Source organism: Acanthopagrus latus, chromosome 22 (assembly GCF_904848185.1).
Source record: "Acanthopagrus latus isolate v.2019 chromosome 22, fAcaLat1.1, whole genome shotgun sequence".
NCBI lineage: Eukaryota > Metazoa > Chordata > Actinopteri > Spariformes > Sparidae > Acanthopagrus > Acanthopagrus latus.
The window spans coordinates 19,150,546-19,176,763 of record NC_051060.1 but is presented as its reverse complement, the minus strand read 5'-3'; the positions used below and the strand labels follow the sequence as shown (position 1 = coordinate 19,176,763).

Genomic DNA, 26,218 nt, shown 5'->3' with positions numbered 1-26,218 from the left:
GTGTTTCATAACCCCTTGGTTTTTGGGCTATCTTTTTGAAGCCACGAGTTTGGCATTGTTGTAGCCAGAACCAACCATATTTGGACGAAGTATGGAGCTGGGGAGGATATTCTGATTGGATCTGACTGAGAACCTGAGGACGCGAAGTAACCAGTGATCGAGACCATAAACGTGGTAGGAAACAGTTAACTAAGGTTATAAATAAAGTCAGAAGTGGGGTTGTTTTCTCATAAGCTTAAATACAATCCAGCTTCTCTTTGAAACCAGTGTAGTTGCCACCTGCTGACCAGGTTTAAGGCACTTCCACATTGGCTTCACTTTTCAGACCTGATAGACATGTCCATGTTTATACAGCTGATTCTGGAAACAATGGGGAACAGATAGCAAAATGTCCCTGCTAGCACCTCTAAACTCATAAACACTGAGATATACAAGATACAAAGAAAAGAGATGTAAATGTGCAATAATGTTTCCCTTTTTTTTTTTTTTAAACCCGTGACCATCTCAGAAAACTGCTGGACACAATTCCTCAGCTCAGTCCACCTGCCAAGACTCTCCACTGCTTAGACGCATCATATTAACACACTTCCTAAGAAGCCTTGTGTTACTGGGTTAGTTCTTTCCATGTTGTGCAACACACTAAATGCCTCAATCTCTTGTTCTCAGTTCCCTTTAAGCCCTTGATAAGGAAGTGGACTGAAAGTTTTTATGTCCTTTCCAGCGAGAGTGACCTAAAAGGCTGCGGGAGAAGGGGGGAGGTATGTGTTACAGTACAATAGCCGGCAAATCTCTCGGCAGTAACCACACCAGAGCACTGAACACATGCTTATGGAGGGAGGCTAATCAGCTTTCTGTCGATGGGCTAATGTCCTTACAGTGGCTGAGAGGGGGGCCTATATTTAGCGTCCACTCTCTCCCTCTTAACAGGGGATAACATTGGCGCTGTGCTCCTCTCCATAGCTCATCTCTCTGCTTAAATTCATCAAGAAGTCCATGCATGCACATATGAAGGGAAAAGGCAGTGCTCTAAACAGATGCATCAGACATTAAACTTGCATACAGCTACTAAAATATCAGGCAAAGGAATAAGGTAGAAGTTGAAGATTAAGAAGAGTGGAAAAAAGGAGACAGAGAAACAGTCAGAAGAAAGAAAAATATCAAAGTCATGAACAACATGAAAGAGAGACTGAGTGAAATATTTTTCCAAGTGTCAGCAGGGAAAGTGACATCTGGAGGCTGAGGCCTCCAGGCATTAGAGGGATGCAGACCTGGAGCCAATCTGTTCAGTCAGTTACAATGTGTCCCTGGAGCCCAAGGCTCTGCTGGTAGTAAGGCCTGTGCGTATACACAAAATCTACCTGCTGTCGCAAACGTGCTCACACCTAATGAGGCCTGGCAAGCGGTGTGATGACGGCTGCTGTCGTCTGGTTGACGCTCGCCGTGACGTCTCTTGGTGGGGAAATCCTTCACATTCAGCTGTCGCTTGCTGGCAGTGGCGGTGGTGCCTGCGGGGCATTTGTGGGCACCTCGGACACTGACCTGATGAGGATTCCTCCATCAGAGTCTGGGCACCAAATCTAAATGCCAGAGCCAGTTTACCTGAGATACCTTGGCCTCGGGTCAGTGAGCTTAAATGCCTAAATACAACGTCTTGCATATCTTGATTGTAGCTTGTAGTGTGTGATGAATGACAAAAAAAAAAATATTCAACTGAACAACTCTTGTGCCATGATTTTTTTTTTTTATTATTCTCAAGTCGGTCAACTTGAACAGAATTATCAGATCATTTCATGTCCAAACAGGACAGCAGTTTAAAAACACATGAAGAACAGTGAAACAATCTCTTTGCAGCAACAGAAACTCATATGAAACAGCTCCGAGCACGCATACATGTTACTGAACACAAGTTAAATCTGCATCTCAGCGTAGCCACCGTGTCTGACTCTTTCTCTCTCTCTCTTTCTCTCTCTCTCTCCCTCTTTCTCTTCATCAGCCAAAAGTAAAACACAAATTCGCACACATCACATAATAGACTCAACGACACAGCTTTTAAATCTGCCTGCTACATCAGCCAAACACAAACTGTACAAAAATAGAGATTGATAGAAAAATAGGAGATCTGACATGTATGAGTCTCGTGCGCTCGTGAAGCTGAAAAAGTACACCTGTTATCACAAAAAAATCACTCGTTGCCAACCTTTCTTATTGTCGTTCAGATATCCCTGTGGTCTTTATCTGTACTAGTCTTTATCTTTTGCACTTTTGTTCTGTGCTTTTCCACGCTAGGAGATACAATGTCGACAGCTGTCATCTGCTCGTGCTGCCCAGAATTACCTCACACCCCACACTTTAACTATTTTCCATAAACGAGGAGATGAAATGTACATTGGCCAACATTTAATGAGCTTACATCATCTTTGAGGCTTGAACATGTTCTCGACTGCTGGCTCTCCGACTCTAACCAGTAGTATGCCTCAACTCAGTCTATTAAAACTCTCCAGTGTAATTTAAGTGTCCCCGTCTCAAAATGCATTTTAAACTAATTGCATATCTGCTTTACATGTATTTGATTCTTAAAAAGGTACCCTGTGGAGATTATGACCACTGGTAGTGCTGTGGAACAACATTTTCTTGTGACTTTTTTTTTTTTCTCTTGCCGTTCAAGGATGCACAAAGCATCCGTAGTGATTAATATCCTGCCATCAAGTTTGTGTGATTCCACTGTGTGACAGTTGGTGGAGACATATTGTGCTCATTTTCAGGTTCCTAATTGCATTTTCGGTTCCACTATAATAGGTTTACATGCTTTAATGCTCATACGGTCTGGTGCTGCGGTCTGTCTGAAACGCTCAGTTTTATCTCCTGTCTCTTTAAGCCGCTAGAGAAACTTACGCAAATGTGTGACCCCTTGACATAGTGTGATGTCACTAAGTCACAGAGTTAAAGGCGAGGCTACTGAGGAATTGTTCGGGTGCAGTGTTTTCTGAGGGAGAGATGAGCTGCTTTTGCTGCGGACTTCCAAGATTGTTTATGTGCACAAGAACCAATAAAACACACGGAAGGAAAGGAAAAGAATGAAAAAGCTTAATGGGTCTCCTTTAAAAAACAACAAGCAAACATGGATTATTTAATAGAATGAAGGATGTACACTGTAATGTAATCTAAATGTAAATGTAACTTTTGTGTGTTTTCAAGAAAACTCCACAGGGCACCTTTAAAGAGGCTTGAGCTGTAAATTTAATTAATAGCCATTTCAGTTGTAGGTTGAATGCATTCTGATAAAGGATGCCATGTGACTGTAAATTAATTATGGGCATAGTGTTTACATATCCAAACAGATTTCATTTTGTAGCATTTCATCCTCCACACATGACTAGATTATCTCTTCTCTGTGAGGAATGGCTCTTTGGTAACAGGCTGTGCACTGGTCCACTCTATTTTGCAATCTAATAAAAATGCAGATAAGAGCGCTCTATGCTCTCTCTTATTTGCTCTTTCTCTGCCAAACCTCTTTCTTTCTCTGTACATTAATCAGAAAATGTCCATCTATTTAGCCCTTATAAGCATTTTCGATTACAACCTCTCTCTCTCTCTCTCTCTCTCTCTCTCTCTCTCTCTCTCTGCACAGATGATGAGATTATGTTGTTGCTTCCCCTTTGGTAATCAGGATGTGTGCTTGTCCAGCATGACTGCAGATAAGAGCAGAGTCTTTGAATAAACATTGTCAAACAAGAAGAAAGTTGGTCCAAAAACCTCCCTCAGTGTTAGAGATCTCACTCACTGCTCCACGGTACATCAGCACATCCATCATCTCCGCGAAAAAGGTCAATTAAACAGCTCGACAGTTCTCTAATGATACAGAATCGCAAAAATATCTCTTTCCCTTTTAGGTTTCATCTAGGCACTTAAAAGTTATTCCTGTACAGAAATAAAGCATGCATTGTTTTGTTGTTTCTTTCTTCTTTTTTGACTCTCTCTCAGAATTTGGATAAAGTTGAGTATCAAAGTAGATCTTTGGATTTGTAAACAAGTATCCAGTTCCTCATTTTGCATTGTCTGTTGAAAAGGAGTCCTGCGTACAAGCTCACTCACACACACACACACACACACACACACACACACACACACACACACACACAGTGCAAATGGTCAGAGGGTTGCAACTGTGCGACTATGAATCAATGTCTTCAACGCGTGTCCTCCATTTACTGTCTGTGGCTGTATGTCTATTTTGGGTTTTCTGAGTGAATGTCATGTTCGTCATTTGAAAAGTGAGTCTCTGTGGGCTGTAACTCGTAACAGACATGGGATATCATCGTGTCCTACTGGTTTCGGTCCAACAAATCAGCCTTAGCGCCGATGAGCGAACCCTACAACTGATGGGTCAGCCTCTCTCGTTGGCTTCTCGCCCTGTGTGCTCAGCTCCTCCGGCTGTGGCATCCTACCCAGGGGAAAAGCCTTCCTCTGGCCCGTTGCCTCCATCCAGCTTCCTTGTCCTCATTTCCCCCTCCTTCCTTTATTCTCTTCATTTATCTCTTTGTTTAGTTTTGCCTCCTGGTTTTCCGTCCCTCATTTCCCTCAATTTACAATCTCAAGGAAGAGATAAAAAAGGTCATCACTCATCCTGTTTTAAGGAGGTCTGAGTTCCACCTGTTGGGCCGAGGTGCATGAGAGCACATAAGTTTAGTTACAGGGCAACCAGGTGGCGTACATGGGATGTTGTGTAGGAGGAAGATAATGCTGAGGAGGTGAGGGAGGACAGGGATAGACCGGCTGAACCTGCGCCACGTAATAGTTGCTGAAGTTGCCATCCGAGACATAAGGAGCCGGCTGGTAGAAACAGGTGACGTTGGCGGCGTTCGGGATGGCGTTCTGCTCAGCCAGGACCCGCAGCGCCAGCGAGGAGATGAGGCTGAGAGTCTGCCGCCTCTCGTGGCCCATCAGGCACACGGTGCTCTCCTGCACCACCTCGTACAGCGTGGCCAGATAGTCATACTTCCTGTCCTCCAGGTCCACGAAGTGGTTCTGCAGGTACGACTCCAGCTTCCTCCTCTGCTCACTCACGTCGGGAAAGTCTATGAAGAAGCGCGAGCACATGTAGCGCTGCAGCAGCTTCATCTCGGTGCCCGACGCTGCGCGGAAGCCACGCACCAGCAGGTGGCAGTACTTCAGCAGACCGCCGCCGCGGATCTCTTCCGGGCTCCTCGTGCAGATGAGGCGCCTGCGCAGGTGATCGAGAGCGGTGGGGAAATCGCCGTAGACGCTCTCCCCGAGGATGGTGGGGTGGAAAGTGGCGGCCATAGGGTGCTCAGAGCACTCGTAGAAGAGTAGGAGAGAGTCCAGCCGGATCTGGAAGGAGTCCACGCTGAACTCGAACTGCCGCCGGAGAGAGTCCACGAACTTCAGCTCTACGTTCTTGCCGCGGTTGTTGGAGAGGGAGATGAGACTCCAGCGGTCTGAGTCATTGCACACCTTCACCATCTTCTGCACGTAGGCCTCCTAAAGAATACACAAGTGAAACATTAAGTGTTTGGTCAGTAACACATGTCTCTCCCTCCCTCACTCATGCAGAACAAAGGAAAAGACATGTTCTGGTATCCCTGCCCGCTTTATCCAATCAGGACAGAGAACTCCATAAAGAGGCGGTCCTGTCTGCTCCTGAACTTGCAGAGAGGAGGAGCCTCCTGTTTGCCTTCATGTGGTGACACAGAGAGGAGGGAGGGGATTGCCAACTACAAAACGGACCGGAAGTTAGCTAAAAGGAGGACAACGCCTACAGCATAGCTAAAATTATCAACAGAATTCAGGTCGAATTCATTGACCGTTAGCTGCACAGGCAAATGAGCTTACAGCAGTAGTTGAAGGCAGCTACAGTTAGCAGCAGTCAGCGGTTACTCTGTTGATACGCTGCCCCCTAGTTGTCTGGAGAATGAATTAGACATATTGCACCTTTAAGTCTGAAAAGGCTGAAATATGGAGTCAATTAGTTGAAGACGTTGGAGTTAATAGGTGCATATAAGAATTCACACACACATGTAGTTAAACATCATAAAAACATTTGTTCCAATATAAAGAGTAATGTTACCTTTGGCTACTTTTCTTTTATATCTCTCTCTTCAAAGTCAGAATTGTCAGAATTGTAATATTTATTATATTAATGAGAGAATAAAAAATACAAACGCAGCCATATTTATTTTAATCATAGCTGAATGAACAAACTGTTGCCCAGGCCACAGTGTGAAGCTGGAAATGTGGCGGGGTCCGCCACACATAAACAGAGTAAAACAGTATGAAACTCAGTTGTCCTTCAAGGTCTGTTGATTCAGTTGAATCAGTCATGAAAACGAAGAGTTTGTCCGGCATAAAACTTTTTTTTTTTTTTTTTTTTAAATCAGTCACTGAACATCTTCAAAATTCTGCCCCAAACTACATACTACACCTTTAATTTATAAATGCACTGCAACATGATTGGTTAAAGTAAATATGCCAAAGTGGTCCAGAATTGGAGAAGAATATGTGTCAGATGTGTTTGCATCTCACAGAGGCCTGCTGCCTCCTCTCCGTCTAACAACCCTCCTCCTCTGCTTCCTCCTCTGACAGCAGTAATACAGTGTCAGCTGAAGCTCCAGTGCATCTTTATTTTAATCTTGCTGTTAAAAAAACAACACATTACAGCTGCTTATCAGACACATACACTCATCACTGATCCTGTCTTAATGCTGGTCAGTCTTTGTTTCAGCAGGCTTCAACACACAGGCATTAATGCCATTTGCAGCAGCTAAAAATCTGGATCTGGTCGGTTTAGTCTTGATGTTTTGCTGATCACATCTGTTGGTGGGCCATTAGTGGCCTGGCTAGTCCTTCGTATCCAGGTAACTGAGGGCCGACTTATTAATGTGGATCCGTCTCCAATTGGATTAGACTGAATCCTCTTTGAATTGGAAAGCAACCTTTTTTAGTATTTGAAGGCTTATATATGTGCGCTGGCTGTGTCTAAACAGGGCCGACCTCAATCTTGTTCTTGTTGTAAAAAAATATAATGCTAATGAGCATTTAATTTGAAGTGCATTTGCAAACAGAACGTGTGTGGGTCGAGTGGAGAATGAACAGTTGTGCAGCGTTCGGTGCGTAATGAAGCGTGAGGACAAGACAAGTGAGATGGAAAGTTTTAGACAAAGTGTAAATTCTGCTTTGCAAAAATATTAATTCTATAAAATGTTACCTTTAAGGTCACTGGTGTGATCTTCTCCTTGTTCACCCCCTCCGGCAAGAAGTCCAGAAGAGAGTCCAGGACTATGTCTTTCACTATCTGGAACTCCATCTCTCCTTTCAGCTCGGCGCAGAATATCAAGTCCAGGTCCTTCCAGCCCAGACCGCTGTCCTCATGCAGGACGTAGCTGGCCGCGGAGCCGTTCAGACGCACCTCCCGGACATGTATCCGCTTCTCCTCCATGCGGCTCCGGACCACCTTGACGATGTCCCGCGGCTTCACCTCCAGCGTGGGGAAGCTCCAGCGGCCGTGGATGGGGATGGAGCCGGTGAGGATGGTGTCCAGCCGCTGCACTTGCTCCCAGTTGAGCACGCTCAGGCTGACGCTCTCCCCGTCCGAGCAGCCGTCAGCCGCGCCGCACTCGACGCTCTCGTCCATGTTGAGAAGAGGTAGACAGAAGGATGTAAACGACGAAAACTTTCCACTAACTCCCGCAGGAGTTGTGGCCTCGCTTAGCTGCGACTTTCTGGAGAATCGGGCGCTCGGTGCTGGTGTCTATCATAACAGCGAGGTGCTGGGCGACAGCGCGTCTCTACGCATGACGGAAAGAACGAGTTGGGCGGTGTTGCGCTTGTCCTACTTCTTACATAAAGTCTGCAGTCCAGACAAGTTCAATTCATGAGCTTTCCAGGCGCAAGGCTTAGTCACTGTCCAGCATCTGCTGCCCCGCTGCGCGCTCCGCTCCGGCGCTTTCCCAAAACTTTGGCAAGCGGACACCAACTGTAGAGACTCGAAACGATTCTTTTTCTCACAGTGTCAGCTTTTCATTACGTCCCAGAGGCTCACTGACGCATCCATCGCATCCGACTGAACGTTTCGTCCACCGCAAACAAAGTTTTACTTCTCTTCGACGCACTTTTACGCACAGAATATCGCGCGTCCCTGCCGCGTAACAGCAACTTTAGGCATCGCTCAAAGACCGCGACACTTCTCCGGTGCACACCTACTTTCAGAAAGCGGTGTATTGCTGCTTTTCCTTCACATTTTGGACGTTTGTCGCTCGCTGATACTGCGTGATGCCACAGAGGTCCCGCTCCACAGCTGCTGGAGAAGTTGTGATCATTGTGCTTCCCGTCTGCGAGCCGTCGGGGCGGGTCGGTTTGATTGACAGCCCACACCTACTAATAGCCGCCGCCGCTTCCTGTAGTAGCTGCGATCCCGGACACTGAGGCGTGTCTGGAGAATGGGGCGTATCGAAGAGACGAGGAGGCAGACAGGACACTGACCCCTCACCAAAAACTCTCTCTGACTTTCTCGATATTTCTCCTCTCGTTCACCTTGTGAAAAAAACCCACTTAGTCAGCCACTCAGCACTTGTCCTTCATTGACCACTTTGATCATATCAGTGAGGATAAAGTCACCCAGTCATCTGTGCAGCTTATCTTAACATGTAATAATTTCGAAACGCTTGAAGTGAGGGGACTTTTAGCTGGTAACTACGGTCAGACGACCACAACTGCTGCCTGCTTCCATCCATTACTGAGTGTAAAATCACATATGCAGAGCAGGTTCTGTCTGTTATTATTCACTCTGGATGACAGCTCCATAAATCTAGACCACTTTACTCTTATATTACTGTTACTAAGGAGTCTGATCACTTACAGGTGAGGCTGGGTAGGCGCACACACCCATCGCCCTCTAGGGGTGGTTTCTCCCCCATCATCATTTGGCCCCTGCTGCACCTCCTCAATCTACAGATACTTTACAAACTCTACACAAATGTGCGGAAAACATATGTAACGCGTGGCTTCCCCGTATATATCTCTAATGAAACATTACTGAACTACTCAAAAAGATTTGTTGATGAACAAGATTAGATCTATATGTAGGCTGTAGGCCACATAGGTCGGTTGTCATGGAGAATCTATCAGCGCCGAGCTCTGCGCTTATATCTGCGTCACTACAGACGAGCCCATAAACCAGCTTACTGCAGATTACCCTCTATGTGCAGTAACACACACACATCCACACAGACGCGCAACAGACACAGAGACTCCTGCTTACACTGCTTTGTGCATGAATCATAAAAGAAGAAATTGGGGAAGCAAATCGTACAAAGTTGTGTTTGTAATCAGTGAGTTTTTTTTTTTTTTTTGTCAGCAGTGCAAGACAGAGCCTCTAACAACTGTGACACAGCATGTGTTCACACTTTGGTGGAGTCACCGAGCTGAACTTCTACATTTCAACATGCAGCGTGCTTTATGAAACATGTTGATGTTTGTTGGGATATAAACTGTAGCTGATAAGACACATGACAATGATTTAACTTTTTATTTTATTTTTTTTTTATTCCTGTTTAATTCTAAAGGTGCAAAATGTAAAAAACAAAAATAGTTTGAAACATTCAAAAGTTAAATAAAACCATCAACAGAATGTAAAGAAACAGTTCTGACATCTATGTGCTATGTTGTAGAGAAACCTGCTGAATTAACATGCTAACCAGCTAGCCCTGGGCCTGACAACCTCTTTCTGTCAGCTGTCCCAAGCTTCTGTGCTGACGGTGTAAGCACCAACACACCCTGGTGGTCCGGCTAGCTGCGTGGCTAACTGAGCTAACTAACAGTCACGGCTGTATTAAACAGAATACAACAGTTAGCAGCAGTAAGCAGTTACTCTGATGATGCACTTCCCCTATTTGCTCTAATTCTTCCATATTGTATTTGTAGAGCATGTCAAGACACACTCTTTACATGCTTGCATACTCGGATAGTAAAGCAGACTCTGAATCAGCCATGCATGAGTCATAAAAGCATACTGTATAGATTACATGCATTCTACTGTATAAACTGTGTCATTTCACAGTATGGAATGAGGTATTTAGGTCAAGTTTTCTGTAACTTATTTGTGTGTCAGTGGCATTTGTATACTCAGTGAAGTGTGTGGGAGTTGTTTTCACTTCTTGCTTCTCAGTCTCGCTAGGTAAACAATGCCCGGAGCACACGCTAGTAGCAACTCTACGTGTTAAGTAAAGGTAAATAAAGTTCATGTTAAAGGAAAATGAAAGTAACAGTAGATTTCAGTGCAAGGCCGAAACTGAAACTTTGCACAAACTGAACTACAGCCCATATCCAGCTTGAAGAGAGTGTAGCTGTTCAGGTTGAGACATGATAGCAGGTCAGTCACACTCAGTGCTTTCCCCATTCACCAACTGGCTCAATGTCAGGCTTAGTGCTGGAGATGCTTACCATGAAGCAGCGACTTACCTGACCTCTGACTCGCCAAGTGGATGACACCGGCTTGGTTTCCGATGTCTGACGACATCAGAGGATTGACGAGGAGATTTCAGACAGACCCCTTGGCAGGAGGCCAGATTTGGAAAGCAATTCTGTGTGTGTATACGTGCACCGTCACATGTGTGTATTGTGTCAGTGTGTGTGCTTTGGGTGGTTATGTGCCAACTTCCTCTTGGTGTAATTGATACTGCTCAGTTCTTTGTCAGTTTTGTAAATTATACGTGAAAACATTTCTCTAAATTGTAAATGAGACCGAGAGCTTCATTTAAAAAGTCAGACAGACTGGGTCGGTGCATCCTTTCGGTGACCCATCACCTGGTTTCTGATCAGGTCCAAAGTATCTTTTTTGCCACCTTCATCCCATACACTCTTCCTTTTTCTGTTCATCCTATTTTCCAAGCCCTTTTTTACTATTCCTACACGTGGAAGTTCATTAAGAGATTACAGTGAGCCCGTTAGCCGGACGTGCCTCTTGTGCTGTCTTGTTTTTACCCTTTCCGACTCCCCCCCTCAACACCTCTTTCTATTTTTATGCTTTCGTCTTCATCTCTGTTACTGGGGGAGGAAATCTCTCCTTGACTCCATGCTGATCAAACTTTTTTCTACTTTTTCCATTGTTGTAGACCAGCGAGTGAAAGAAATCTTTTAGAATTCATTTTAATTCATACAGTAGTAAACTCTGCCTCAAACAGATCTTTAGCCTAGCTATCCCTAGCTAGCCTTACTTAACTTGAGCTAGGCTTACCCGTCGATTTGATAGTAAGTCAATATGTCACAAGAGGATGTAGCAACGAATGTTTGCTGGTTCTGTTCTATGCCAAATTTGATGCTTCACTGCACTTTTGCATATTAGCATTTAGCATTAGCATTGATCGAGATGCATGAACAGTATTTGGAAAAACAGACGGCTGCTGACCAAAAACCTGACCATCTTCACCAGGTTGCTTGTTGGCTTGAAGGTCAAAAAAAGTGACTAACTAGCAAAAGCAGCACTTTTGGTTTGCTGGAGGCCTTAGTGTTGTTTGCTGAGCTTCCTTAAAACCTGGTGGCAGCACAAGTAGCTCTAACATTTGTACTGGGCATCTGTCGTTTCTAAGTACTGCATCTTAAAAAACGAGTGAAAACTTTACCCTCTGTCTGGCTAAACTTTTTTTAAAAAAGCTTTCTTCTTTGCTATAATTTCCTTTTTATGCGTGTAGCATATTCTAAAAGATTTTACTGTGAGGGAGCTCTAATCCTTGAACTCATCGCATATGGTTGTATTTTAAGTTGGGAACCCACAATTCTCATCTAGCTTGTCTACATGCGTCTTGTTTCCTTATCAGAATCAGTAAAAGCAGGTCCACAGCAGCTTGTAGAGCTAATTGTTCTCCCACTTCTTCATGTTGGTCGCCCCACAATAACTGCTGAAAGTTGTTAACTTACGCTTAACAAGATTAGTGCAAGTAATGATTCAGCTGCAAGCAGTGACAGACTGTCATGTCCCTGCTGCTGTGCACGATTTTCACTTCGTCCAGCCCAGTGCTCTTTGACACAGGCGCAGATTTAAAGCGCCGGTGGCGCTGTGTCAAGGCTAAGAAGAACCTCAACAGTGATTCCAATCAGTTTATAACCCTGACCTCAGCAAAAGACATTTGTTGACCCCAATCAACCTTGAAGAACGCACTCAGTAGTGTAAGCTCCCACTTAACTCCTGCACAGCCACTAATGAGATTCGCTGATGTGCCCTGCGCTGTAAGCCACACTGCAGCGCTCCTAGAAGGCGCTCCATGCGGGAGAATGTCAACGACAGATATGACCCGCCAGAGCGGTGAGAAACGGTGGCTTTCACTTAACATTTTTCATCACTGTATTAAGTTACACGATTTGCAAGTTTCCATCTAACTTGTGCAAGATGTTGTTTCCAAATGTATCTTTAATAACCACATGAAAGAATTGGCCGACCACACTCGAGAACGCACAAAGGATCAAAGATGTGTTTTTTTTCCCAAGCCAGAATGCTGATTGTTGAAAATGCTTTTAGAAGTTTTACAATCGTAAAATGCAATAAGCGTACAATGAAATGGTTTTACTCTCTAACTAGATAATCACGTGCAGGGATTTCCGTGAAGTGAAGTGAGCTCAGTACTTTAATGCAGCTGCAGACATTTTTCTAACCCCCTTTCCAAGTCAATGCTTTATTCGGTCTTTTGACAAAACTCTTCTCTCATTTCTGACCTGTTGTGAGGGCAGCCAACTGCTGTGGATAACAAACAGGAAGTGGATTGCTGTATCTATGACTCAGTTTCCTGTTTGATACTGTGGTTGGAGATGTCAAGATCACTGTGGCATACTGTGAAGATCTCTGAGCCGCATAAATAACCACTTGAACATGCACAAACATGCATCATGAGCAGACTCCTGGCCCCTCAGCAGCTGGTGGGTCGCAAATAAGAGGTTGATAAAAGAGTTCCAGATATCACCCATCGGTTTATCAGTCAGGCAGAAAAACTGATAAACCAGTTGTTTCCAGCTTAAGGGTCATTTTCCTGGCAAATTTTTGCAGATTGAATTCAAGCGGTTTTGATATTACTTGCAGTTAGAGAAGTAGATACGAGAAGAAATATATGCTTTCAGCAGTCACAGTAATAAATATTTTCATGCCTTTCAAAACGTACTGAAACAAAATGGGTCATTGGTTTAACTGGTTGCAATATTTGTGCAAAGTGTGTGCTCAAGGTTTGCAGCTAGATAACGTGGTTCACCACAACAACATCTCCAAGTTTTAGTGGAGTAGAAGAGTGCTGCAGGAATGACGTACTCTTACGATATTTACATGTTTTGTTCAGCCAGAAAATCCTGTCAGATGAAAACAATTTGTATGATTTTCTTTGGCCTTTATATGTCTCTACTGATGGTCTAGCATCAGAGATGACAGGATGGGGGGAGGGGGGGCTGACAGGCAGCAAAGGGCCTCAGGCCGGGACTTGAACCTGGCACTGCTGCAGCGAGGACAGAGTCTCTGCACATGGGATGCCCGCTCTACCTATTAAGCTAATGGATGCTACTATTTATTTGATATTTGAGGTGTAAATTTAATCACTCCAAATAAAAAGCCACTGTTAGGCTCTAAACAGACTACAGCATGGTTGTATGAACACCACATCACCACCACAAAGCTTCCTGCCACTCTATATTATAGTACACACCGTACTATAAACAGACCAATCTTCAAGTCTGAAAGTTATAGTTCCAGTTTGCATTTACAGATGGACTTGGGAGGAGATGACTCTCATTTTTGTTGGCACCTTGCATGGCAGCCTCTGCCATCAGTGTGTGAATGTGTGTGTGAATTTGACAAGTGGTGTAAAGCGTTTGGATGTCAGTAGATTAGAAAAGCGCTACAGAAATGTAAGTCCATTTATCATTTATCCATGTTAGCAACCGCCTTTATAAAGACATGCTAACGCTTTATAAGTCAAAACTGAGGTATTTACAAATGTATTTTATGCGGTCGAGCAAAACTTTAAAGTACTTCGCACCTTGTGTTCACCACAGACCGTATTTTAGGCCTCTGACTGAAAACCCATTCAAACAAACCACTAAGAACCAGAAATTCAAAAAATGGCTAATTTGTTTCCAGGTTTTTGAACACAATCCTGTGGCGCTCGATTAGTGTTCGCCAAGTTAATTAAAAAAAAACATCTAACATGATAATGTCCTTAAGAAAGGTCCTGCTTTATTACTAATCTATCAGGACTCCTGTGTCCAAATCTAGGTATCTTCTAGTGACCCCCCTCTAGTACTGGTGACCCCCAGTGAGTTAATACGTCCAGCCACTGATAAGTGAAATACAAAGGTTGTATTCACACGCATTCCGCCTCCCACTGAGACGCTTCATGAATCAAATGACTGCTCCCAAACTTCTCTTTTTTTATAAATACAAGTGATAAGTAACTTATTTCTGGTAGATTCACTCCCACCTTCCCTTTCAGACATCATTCTTCCAGTTTCATGCAGAAACTGGAAAACCCCTGAAGAGTCTGAAGAAGAAGTCAGACTCACGCACACACAGCATGAAGGTGCCACAGCGCCATCTGCTGGATTTCAACCCACATCCCCATGTTGCTCCAGGCTCACCGACCCTGTGAAAGCCTCCTCTGACGGCTCACTAGGTGGCGCTCTTTACAAACTGCTGAAACAGCATCTTTCCTTTCTCTTATTCTCTCTTTCCCACACTTGCAAGCCTGAACTTAAGCATGTCAGCACATGTATTTGTACAGCTGTGTTGGGTAAACATGTCACCCAAGAGCCAAGTTAGATCATTTTATTCTTGAATGCCGTGTGTTGTCATGACTCCGGTCTTGAAACCGAACGGGTAATGTGTTCTAATGAGACGCATGCATGTGTGACAACATCACACAATTTATTATATTTATCAATCAGTCAAAGCGCCTCCGTCTCTCCACATATCACATGTGAGGAGTGATTTAGGGGCGAGGACGTTCTTGTTCTGTTTAGAATAAAAGCTGACAGCCGAGATATCGTACGTGTCTGCTGTGGGAAATCTTTTTGTCATTCAGGTTGCATGACTCACTCGACCGCACGGAACTCTGAGTGATTAAAACATTTTAATTCCTTTCTGAACTTTTTTTTTTTTTGTTGTTGTCGAGACCTGTGTCAGCGATATTATGCAGCCAAGGCAACAGCTCACAACTCTGTCTGTTCCTCGTCTGCGAAACGAGATGACTCAAGCGACCTTGGCGAATGCTTGGCATCCGCTTTTGTTTTGACTCTGCGGGATGAGTTATGGCACTCACAAAAAAAAAAAAAACAAACAATGCAAAAGAAGAAACTAATGTGCGTTTCCGTGCGCTTCAGCCGATACTGATTGTCGACATCATCTCACCGCCACCGCATCTTCTGCCTGTGCACATGTAGACAGATGACACTTCCATGTGCTTCTGCATCTGCAACCTGTTAGGATCGACATATTCTCCGGCGTCAGCCATGCGGTATGCTGAAATGGCACCGAAAAATAGAAGCACAACAAACACACATGTGCAGTCACACCCTTTTGGTGGCAGCAATCAATTTGCTCGCAGGATCAACACATGACAGTTCACAGCCCCCAGATCAAGTTCAGGCTGGGTTTATGTGGAGATGTGTTGGGCTCCAGAGGGACAAAGAGGATCTTTGTTGTATGATCTGGAAAGAGAGATCCACCCCAGCTTGGTGTGGAGCTGCAGCTGCAGGTGATGTGGCAGTAATTTCGTGCCGTGGTTGGTTATTTGGCACATCATTCTATCATGAAAGGTTCAGGGTGGAGCTCCACTCCTCTGCTCGTCTGTCTGGACGTCTGTTAGAGGACGACCTCAGCGAATGGTGATTTAGGGTGAGGTGTTCCTCGCCGAGCAGAGCGGCGGTGGGCGACAGGGAGGGAGGAGGAAAGTGAATGAGAGATGAAAAGGAGAAAACTAGTCTCTGGTGTATAATTGCGGTCTTGGATGAAGACACAGAGGGGTGAGCTTGGGAGAAGAATGAAGCGAAGAGCGGTGATGAGTTGGACGTTGGGGACATGTGGGGAAGGGGGCGGGGGGGGTGGAAAGCATAAACAAAACATTAGGAGCGCAGGAGGACAGATGATAAGGAGCCTGAAATAAAATTGCAAACTCGAGCCCTGAAGGACCACGTCACCTCCTCACATGCAGCATCCATCCAAGCCTGATGTCACCCACAGACTTTCTCTGTGCTCTCCTTCCATGGCCCACTTCTCACACCGGCCCATTGCTTCCTCTTCACTTTGCCGTCTGAAGCTTTCTCTACCTTTTTTCTCTTCCTCCTGTGCCAAGTTTTTTAGCTTCTGCCTGCACATCCTCCCCTCGCTCATGCCTTTCATTTTATAAGGTATTTACTGAATCATTAAATAATGCGGTTAAAAGAAAATCCAAAACACCCGGGGTTAGATGCAGGTTTAACAACTGATATAACTTACATATGGCATGCTAACCTCAATTTGTTTACTTCACAAGTGTTACCATCTAAGTGTTTGATTTTCTGAATACACATGGAGAACTTTGGAAAAGTAAGCTGTTTTTAAATGGTTTCCTCAAAGTTTTCTATCTGCAGCACAATAAATAAAAAAATACTTTTTAACCTGTGTTTCAAGCTGCAGCTGTATTTCCAAGAAGCCAGATATTCCTGTCTTCGCCTGACAATAGACAGAAGAGAAAAAAACATAATTACCAAGGAAGCATTTTACTGCCAGTACTGCCACAAAGTTAGCACACAAAAGTTAGCGTAAATTAAAGACCGACTGTTTACCTGCTGCACAAGTTGCACAAACGCATGGAAACTCTCCCACTATCTGAGCTCTGGCCATTAGCTTATCGTGCTAGTTATGCTAACAGAGAGGTTCCTGACTAGTGTACATTGTCTCAAGCTAGTTTCCTTTAATCAGTCTAGGCAGGTTTTTTTCCCTTTCAGTTACTTAGTGCAAAGGTGCAGTATGTAAGAATATCTACCGGTCAAATTCAGACTCAAAACAAACAGGGAGCAGCATATCACCAAAAATAACAGCTACCTGCTGCTAACAGTAGATGCCTTAGCTAGTTAGCTCAGTTGACTGTGCAAGTGTGCAGTCTGTCATGCTAGTAATGCTAACAGAGAGGTTCTTCATTTGTGAATGTTATCTCAGGCTAATCAGCACCTTTCATCAGTTACTTTTGTAATTTGTGCATTTCAGAGCACAAAGACTTTACAGAAGTTCTGGTGCTCAGCTCGGTGACTCAAACGTAGCTAATCTTACATGAGAGGCACAAACTGAAGCTAATAGCATCAATTCGCTCTAATTTGTACATCTCAAATGATATGTTTCTTTTACATTTCTGACATTGCCAGAGGACTATCAACAGCTCTCAGTGATCATTTGCACGTCACGGTCAGCTCCTCCAGCTATTTCTATCACTCCCGGGCTGTTGGAGTGGATACTTCGCTGTTGCCTCATAAATAATTGCTGTGTGTTTATAATCAGAGCTTTTCCTGTTTGGAGCAGAGAGGAAAAAGGCACTTAAAGGTTGATTGTGGTCATGGAGAAGTGTGTCCGTGTTTATTAGCGTCTTTGCGTGTGTTGGTTGGGGGAAATAAATGGCAGGCGCTGCACCAGATGGAATATCTTCCATTAAAAATAAAAGATGACTTCTCCTGCCGAGCTCCACTTTCTTGTTCCAACAGCTGATTTAAATGCAACTCGGCGATCCAACCTGTTAATTTAACCCAAATTTAACCAGCACACAATGAGTAGTCGGGCCATCAAACCGTCAACAGGCTACAAAACAGTTAAAGCACATTAACCTGTAGGAGTTTAGGTTATACTGGTGCATATCCATAATTTAAAAAGGTCGTGGCAGTTGGCCTTCTGTGTTTTTGTGAACCACAGTCTTGGGAACGTGCAAAAGCCTCATATGTTAAAAGCCAGATTGAGATCAACATCTGCATGTTATTCCACTCTGGCTACATTTCAAGTATCTGTGTCAGCAGTGTAAAGAACTGGGCGTGTTCTTCTCTTTGTTGCTGTTTTATCTCCAGCTTTTATTTCTTTTTCCAATCAAGATTAAAACTGTAGTTTACGTTTCCCTTTAATCAGTCTAGGCAGTAATTTGCCTGTCAGTCACTTAGTGCAGTTGTTTGTGTGGCAGTTAAACAAAGACACAAGATAAGTACACAAAGCATGTAAACACAACGTGGAAATTTCTTTGTGGTTTTTATGCAGATGATGTTAAAATGTTTTTACTTCTCTTAGCTTTGGCTAATTAAAGTGTACATTTTGAACCAGAAAGGAAAATATTTGAAATTTTACATCCATATTTACATTTTTATGTATTTTGATTGTATTTATAGTTTATAGTTATTATTATTTAAAGGGGCAGTATGTATGAAATAGGCAACATGTCAAATTTATACTACAGCATATCACCAAAATAACCGTTACCTGCTGCTAATAGTAGACGCCTTAGCTAGTTAGCTCAGTTAGCCATGCAGCTAGCAGTCCAGACTGGGAGCTCAGGGACCAGGGGAGTGTTTGGGCTGTGACAGGGCTCGCTTGTTAGCATGCTAATGACAGTAGATGTTCCTGCAACACAGTACATAGTCGATTCATTCACATTCTGTTGATAATAATCATTAAAATTCTGACATGTTGCATCTTTAAACCGAAAAGAAAGACTTGAGGCAGAAAGAACCATGACAAGAAGCTAAAATTGATGATAGCCTCCCTTAAAAAGTATTTGGTATTTGGTTTGATTTTGATTCCAGAGGAGGGTTTTTCATTTGAAATATCTTCAGTATCAGTTTCACATTTGCAGCTTCCAGATGTTCAGATAAATTAATGGATTATGAACTGAAGTGAGTGAGAGAACAATCGGGGAGTGTTGCAGTGCAGAGGTCACACGAGGACAAAGAAATTGCAAATAAAAGTCAAGTGGTCGCTGGCTGTACCACCACTTGTTTTTTCGTGTTGTGCAAACTGGGCAGCAAAGCTGACCATCATCCCCATACAGACGGATCCAGACGATAAAAACATACAGTAGAGAGGAGGAGGATTCAACCATATGTCATTATGTATTCAGTATGAAGCCTTTACCCTGCCAAAGTGTCTCCCACTATCTCACATGACCGAGTGAAATCTCTGCTGCACTCCTGCAACAATGCAGTGAAGCCTCCCGCTTAAACAAGCTGTTAAAGCCGAACAGCAAAGACTGAAGTATTTGCCAAAAAGAAAGGAGTAAATCCATCCACTGATTTATTATCTTTTGCAAATGAGCTTGACCGAGCAGACTCTTTTTTTTTTTTTATCTTTTATTTTGCCAGCAGCCAAACCCTTTGTTTCGTTGGAGGCAATGGATTCAACACGCACAGGCCGTGTGCTGGTAAACACAGCTCCTAGTAACCACGAGACGAGCCAGTTCTCTATTGAAAAGCATGCATTGTTAATAGGAACATAAAAGAGACGCGTGCCGCTGGTTTAAACATTTAAATTATGTCTGCTCTGCAAAGTTTTCCACAGCGGTAGGTTGAACCTGTCGGCCGCCAACGCTGTGTTTATCATATCTCTTTGTTGGAGTGGAAACAGAAGCAAAGTGCTGTGTAAATATGAGCGGATGTGCGTTTCAATCGGAGAGCTTCGCCAGCTAGAGGGCGTCGTGTCTGCGGCGAGATTACCATGCAGCAAAATTGCCCTTGAATTACACCGGTGCGAGCTTTCGAATACAGTAGATTATATGAGTTAGTGTCACTTTTCCATGTACTGGATCCTCGTAATCGCGCTCACAACACATTATTAAGCACCGCACCCTGAGACAATATGCAGTTTTAGGAGCGGTCTGTCTCCTGTCGGCCCATCGGCCTCTGTCCTGCGTCTAAAAAGTGAATCAGAAATAACTGGTTTTCATCCCAGCTGAGTGTTTAAGGAAAGCTCCACAGACCTTTGTTTTCCCCTCAAGTACATAAGTACATATGCTATTAATATAATGCGCTGATTTCATTTTCCAAGATGTCAGGTTACGCCAAGACTGCAGCTGATGAGCTGAGAGTTCAATACGGATTCAATTAACTTTAACATTTTAAAGGGACAAGAGTGATTGCTCACGACTGCAGTACTCATTTATTAAAGTGCAGAGTGGTTTAGTCCCCTTTTCACAGCTTATCAAACATGCAGATAGATATCACTCAGCAAGGAGAGACAAAGGCGTGTGTTCCATGTCCAAAAGTATACGGACACCTGAATGTAGCACCTGTTTGTGATTATTGAACGAATCATTCCTGAACAATGAGCAGTAATGTGCTTCTATAACAGCCTCCACTCGTCTGAGACAGATGTCTGGTAGAGTTTGGAACCTGTCGGCACGGATTCGCTCCAGTTCAGCCACAGGAGATTTCACGAGGTCGATCACTGACACGGGACGATAAGGCCTGGTTCACAGACCGCAGTGCAGTTCGTTCCAAGGGTGTTAGACTGCAGTTAGGATCATCGAGTGGGACCTTCTCTGACCTTCTGCTGCAAAGCTGGAAACACACTTTCAGCTGAAATGTTTAAAAATGCTTCTTCTTTCTTTACATTATTTTTTTCTTTTTTGTATTTCAACTTATAAAAAAGCCTCCTGTGCATGGAGGACTGAAACTGCCAAGATGATAAATGAATAAATAAATAAACATTTATGCCATGAAATGCGACAAGAATAGAATTTCAATAAATGTCGGCATTAATTAAAAGGTCCAATATATGAGATTCAGCCTCACGATATCTCAGGAAACAACCATTTACTATGTAAGACATAGAGGAGTAAAGATGTCCTGATGTCTCCCTCTGTGTACTATTATTATTATTATCATCATTATTATTTTTATTGAGCTTCTGTGTTATTTCGTTTCCGACCTGGTCAGGCTGCATGTCCATGTTAGTGGATGTGAGCCCTCCTCCCTTTGGAACAGCTGGACAGCCCCGTCTATAGACACAGTGAGCGGAGTTGTGTGTGTTCTGACTTAAGTCCCTTTTGGAGACAAACACCAGAGTCAAGACCAGATCTGCATGATAATAAGTCGCCCTAACCTTCAACACTTCACTGCCTTTACTCTCCAACTGCAACAAGGGAGAGGGGAGGTGTCGCTGGTGCTGAACTGCGACCACTAGTGGCTGTTTCACTTCTCCATACCTGTGGCCGGGCTCAATGCAGAGCGTCAGGTGCTTGTGCAAAATTGTGCGTTCATGTTGAATAACATAAACTTGCCTTAGCTCGCCCCTGGACAGGACATGAAGTGTCTTTACTGAGTACGCTTCAGCACAGCAGATCTGCTTTACTCATCGACTGTACAGAGACAGTGTAAATCAATAATCACGGCACAATATCATGAATGAAACCAGAATAGAATCAGAGGCGTTTCAGTTCCTGTTCCGTCTGTCAGCATGATCAACCCTCTACTTCACAACATTCAACCTTTCTCTTGGCTTTGTTCTTGTCAAAGTCTGGAGAGTTTTACTTCTGGGAAATTGTGTCATTGTGCCTGAAGCTGGTGGGAATTCGGTGGCATTTTCTTGCTGACAGCTGTTTTTTTCTGAGTGCTGACCGGCGAGTCTTGCCACGTATTGTTGTCCAGGCTCATCTGAGGATCACACGTCTTCAGATCCGGCCAACTGGTAAACATATGTGGGTCAGATTTTGGGATGCGTAACTCTGACTGATAATGACGAGTAAACACAGCAACAGGTGACCCTTATCATGGCGGAGAGGTCTTTAAACAGAACAGCAGACCACACGCGCTTAAAGAAAACAGACACATACAGACAGAAATGCACACACCAAACAAACGCTTCAAAAGCAGTATGGATGTCCAAGTCACACAAACACATGCGCACATCTGTTTCGATTTGCAATAATAGAACAACATGATAACACCAGTCAGAGCACGAGTCAGCGTTATGACCGAAGGCTACGCAGATGTTTTCTGAGGGCAATGGCATCACATGTTTGTACAGCTAAGTTCAGTTAGTTTCAGTGTGTCTCACACTGTTGATAGAGGTCAATGCAAAGCCAGTACAGTGAGTCAATACAGAGGTAGACAGACTGCTGCAGTTTTTAGGTTGAAACATGCTAACCGGCTAGCACCATCCTGTCCTGGTCCAAAACACAAACACACTGTAGCTAGTCTGGACTGCTAGCTACAAGGCTAACTGAGCTAAGTAGCTCATGGCCTGGCCGATTCCTTACATTTTGTACTTCTTTGGACATTATCCCCCCAGAATAGCAGATCCGTTAGCTCTCACCCCGTCTTTTTACCCTGACCCACCTGGGTTTGATGTCAAGCACACCAAACGAGACTTTCTGTCGCTTCAGAGGGAAAGAAAGTTTTATCAAATAGACTGACAGCTCTTGAAACTCAAATTAAAGATTAAAGGGGTCACATTGCGATAACCCACAGAGAATTATGCTCAACTCTGCATTTCTTATCTGTTCGAAACAATACTCATTGTCCAAAACCGCTATCTACAGACTGTATCTCCCGCAGTTCAATCCACATGTGTCCTGTTAGCTCTGAGTGCTGCGTCGGCCAAGAAATCGCACACCTTTTTTTTTTTTTTTACTGCAGAACAACCCTTCCTGTGACCTGCAATATCAATCTTCCACTGAGGCTACAGACAGCTGGAAAACTCAGCGAGCTCAAATTGCCCATAACATCGATGTTGCCTGTTCATTTCAGAGCTGTGAGTGATTTGTTTATCTCTCTCTGAAAAAAGACATCCATAAAAGCGTTTAAAAGCAGCTGCGGGGAAATTCCCTCATGTAGGTAATTAAGCAGCAGTGTTTCAGGAACGTCAGATTTCAGGAAAGCTGATATGTTGCCTGTATTTTTTCAGCCTAATGAAGCCTAATGACTTGTTGGACTTTACATCAGCCAACAAATGTTCGAAAATGTCCCTCTTAGGACTCGCTGACACGGTTACTCAGCTAATTCAGGCTCGAGTGTTAGACCTTCAGTCACTCTGATTGCTCATCACACACCGCCTCTAAGGTGACGCCCAGCTCAACCTCTTTCAACTGACCAACAAAAGCAGGTACTTATCATGCCTCGAGTCTGTGGTTTTTCAAAGTAGGAGTTCGCAGCTGTAATGGACGTGTATTTGAGTCAGCGCTGAGGACGGTGTCTGTTTAAATGTCTGTGTTTATGAGCGCAAATGCATATAATTGAATGAGAGTTCCGAGTTTTAAATGTGCGCCTCGATTGTACCTTTCTGTCTCATTGCGAGCACATAAAATCGTAAATAGCGCCTTTAAAGCCTGGAAGTGAGGTGTCATTGTGCATCTGCAGAGTTAAAATGTTACTGAGTACTTTCAGTAAAGTACTTCAGTTCGAATTCGAGGTGCTTCAGTGAGTCTTTTCAACCGTCTACTTCTGCTCAGCTGCATTTCTGAAGGAAACATTCTAGTTTTTGCTTCACTACAGTTATTTGATGGTTTTAGTTACCGGATATAAAACAATGAGCCATCACAAAGAAGAGTTTTAATGATCTCGAGGTCGGACAAAACAAACTCTGATTCATTATCATTAGCTGCAGCCTAAAACATTCTGCTGCAGCAGAAAACTACAACAGTAAAAATCAGGTGTTATGGAACAAAGTGATAACCAGGTAACTCGTTTAGCTTATGATGGCAATAATGTTTAAGTTTATTTCTGGTATCTAAACATACTTACTTGAACTTGCCACACCGGCTGAGCTTCCCTTCTAAGGACGGCGGCCTGTGACCTGTGGTTGACATTGTTTGTGTTGTGGGAAGTGCAAGAAAGGTATCGGCACATTGTTGCAGTCTCGGAAGAGTTTGTGCTATTATACTTCAGTCAGCCATAACGTGTGCCGATGAGCTCAGATTGCCTGGACTGTGACTGGTTACCAGCTAGGAGCCAGGCCGAAGTAAATTGCAAAAGAGTGAAAGCGATTTGGAGCGTCTCTGTGCAGTCATGTTTTGTAGTTTTTAAAAAAAAATTATTTACGGCACAGCATGTTAACAGTAGAAACACTAGAATCCCTGCACCTGCAAGACACTAACTACCCAGAACAGCCCAAACTCAGGTGGAGCACACTTTGTCCTCACACTTCTGTCCCCCTACTGTTCAACCCCAGTTGGCACCACAAGGATCTGGAGAATTCCTCCAACACTGCTTTACCTACCATGTTGGACATCTTAAATGTTCACACGTCAGTGCTTCATAGATCACATCACAAAAAGGAAACAAAGAAGAAGTCAACCCTCCTCCATCACTCATCTGTCAGCAGGCTGTCAGAGCAACACTACAGTTGTTTCAACTGTGTTTCAACCAGTGTTTTGGTGCATTCTGGGAAGCACTTAATGCTGTGGTATAATTAAACCCTTTAATACCTGTCAGTCTCTATGACTGTTAACCAAACCCTCTTGGAATGTCTGTCTGTATAAAAATCACCCAACAGCGTGTGTGCACACGAAGCATCAACCAAACACACCCACTCGGACCTCTCGAGATATTTTGCTGATCGCTTCATCTCACAAACTTTCTCTCCACAAACAAACTCTGGAAAAGAGAGGACGTATTTCAACAGCAGGCTAAACCGCTGATTTACAACAAGTCACTATATTTGCATAGTTGTGTTGATTTATTCTTGCAGCTGGAGACACCGGAGCATCCCGAGGACGCTCTATCAAAAATATCACACCCCCCCAACTCGGTCGGTCACACCGAGCCTGAATATTCTTATTAGACTTCATGCTGCTGAAAGGGAGAAAATGTTCCGCTTAAGATGCAAAATCCCACTAAAAACTAAGAATTAAGGTTGGACAGGAACCAGCAAAGCTCCATTACAAGGCGCAGGGAGATGCAAAGAGCCAAGATAAACCAGCTCCTCATCTCTTCCCCTGCTTTCTCCTCTCTCGTATCTCTTTCTCTGCACCTGGCTTCTCCGCAGATACCGCCAGCTGGAAGAAACATGAAGAAGTATGAGAAGACAGAGAGACGCACTTCAATAAAACTTAATAGAGAGAAAGCAGAGTGAAGTAAAGGGCAGGACGCGACAGGGCAGATTAGTAACTGAAGGATGGGGAGACAAGGAGAAAGGACGGCAAATCCTAGATGCGTGAGAAGACAGGAATGAGCAGGCGGCAGTGAGTCATCTACCATCCCAGGGCAATAACTGTGGCTGTTATCACAAGTCCTCTATAGACTTGACCCGACTTATTTAAAGAAAAAAAATTCACATTACATCACAGTATCAGCTTCTTTCCCGTTGCATGCTTCCCACATCAGTTATTCAATTACCCAGGATAAGCACAGCATTCTTCTTTATTTTGAGCCGACTTAATTTATTTTGGACGCAGCCCTTTGAATATAACCACAGATCGTTTTCAAAAAAATAAATGCAGATAAGCCTTGTTTAAATTGAACAGTTCATCCCATAATCGATAATGCATAGTTTTCCTCTTACCTGCAGATTGTTTTCGCTCTACTTGTCGTGTTTTGGAGATGCCGGTCTGTTGAGATGTCTGCCCTGTCTCGATTATGAACCGTGAAAACCATCCACATTACCGTGGAGAATGAAGCGTGCATCGACTCATGGACGGGAGGCTCGTGCTTGCTGAGCTGTAACTTTGGTTAGCTTAGTTAGCATAGTTAGTATAGTTAGCGAGCCATCTGTATTATGGTGCAACCAGATGGCACTCGGCTTGTGGTGCTCAAAGCGCCCAAACTAGTACATTTAAAGAACTCAGCAGTATTGTATTTATTCAAACGTCATGACCTGGTTACTGAAGATAACCCACAGACCTCGTTTCTGAAATACACCTACCAGCTGCATCAACACCCACATGAAAGCGTCCACCAACTCACGGCTAGCTATTTTTAAATTTTTGGGTGAACTGTCCCTTTAAAACGAAGTTGTATTTTGGGAGCTGACGTACAATTCTATGTTTATAGGGTAGATGAGGCCATTCTACCTGGAGACATATAGCTCAGATTAGCTTATCAAGGACTAAAGACGGGTATTCTCCTCTGTCTCCATATGAAGGTAACCAAATCCACCTACCAGACCCCTTAAAGCTCTAATGAACTTACTTGTTCCGTCGCTATAAAACATGATTGATACGATTCTCATGTCTGTAGTAAATGTGACACTGTTCTTGCAGGATACAGTTAGCTTAGCTTAGCTTTACTAATTTTA

At 43.7% G+C, this 26,218-nt stretch overlaps 2 protein-coding genes across 9 annotated transcripts in view; one reads left to right on the top strand and one right to left on the bottom strand.

Annotated features, from left to right (window-relative positions):
• Positions 1-26,218, top strand: part of LOC119012476 (serine protease 23-like) — a 68,415-nt gene that overhangs the window by 33,080 nt on the left and 9,117 nt on the right. For 2 of the 8 annotated variants that reach the window (XR_005072491.1, XR_005072482.1), the window contains one exon: positions 20,336-20,707. The exons of 2 other annotated variants lie outside the window; for them this stretch is intronic. The gene's annotated coding sequence lies outside the window, so the exon portion shown is untranslated. Of the gene's footprint in view, positions 1-3,628; positions 4,186-20,335; positions 20,708-22,623; positions 22,739-23,067; positions 23,090-26,218 lie in introns of those variants that run through there. 4 more of the 8 variants (XR_005072490.1, XR_005072486.1, XM_037086353.1 and 1 more) reach the window with 3 other exon arrangements.
• On the bottom strand, positions 1,720-8,377 carry LOC119012477 (terminal nucleotidyltransferase 5A-like). Its single transcript, XM_037086358.1, has 2 exons — positions 7,223-8,377; positions 1,720-5,499 (listed from the first exon to the last, which is right to left on the bottom strand). The coding sequence occupies exons 1-2, from the start codon at positions 7,646-7,648 to the stop codon at positions 4,684-4,686; spliced, it is 1,242 nt and encodes a 413-aa protein (XP_036942253.1). The 5' UTR covers positions 7,649-8,377; the 3' UTR covers positions 1,720-4,683.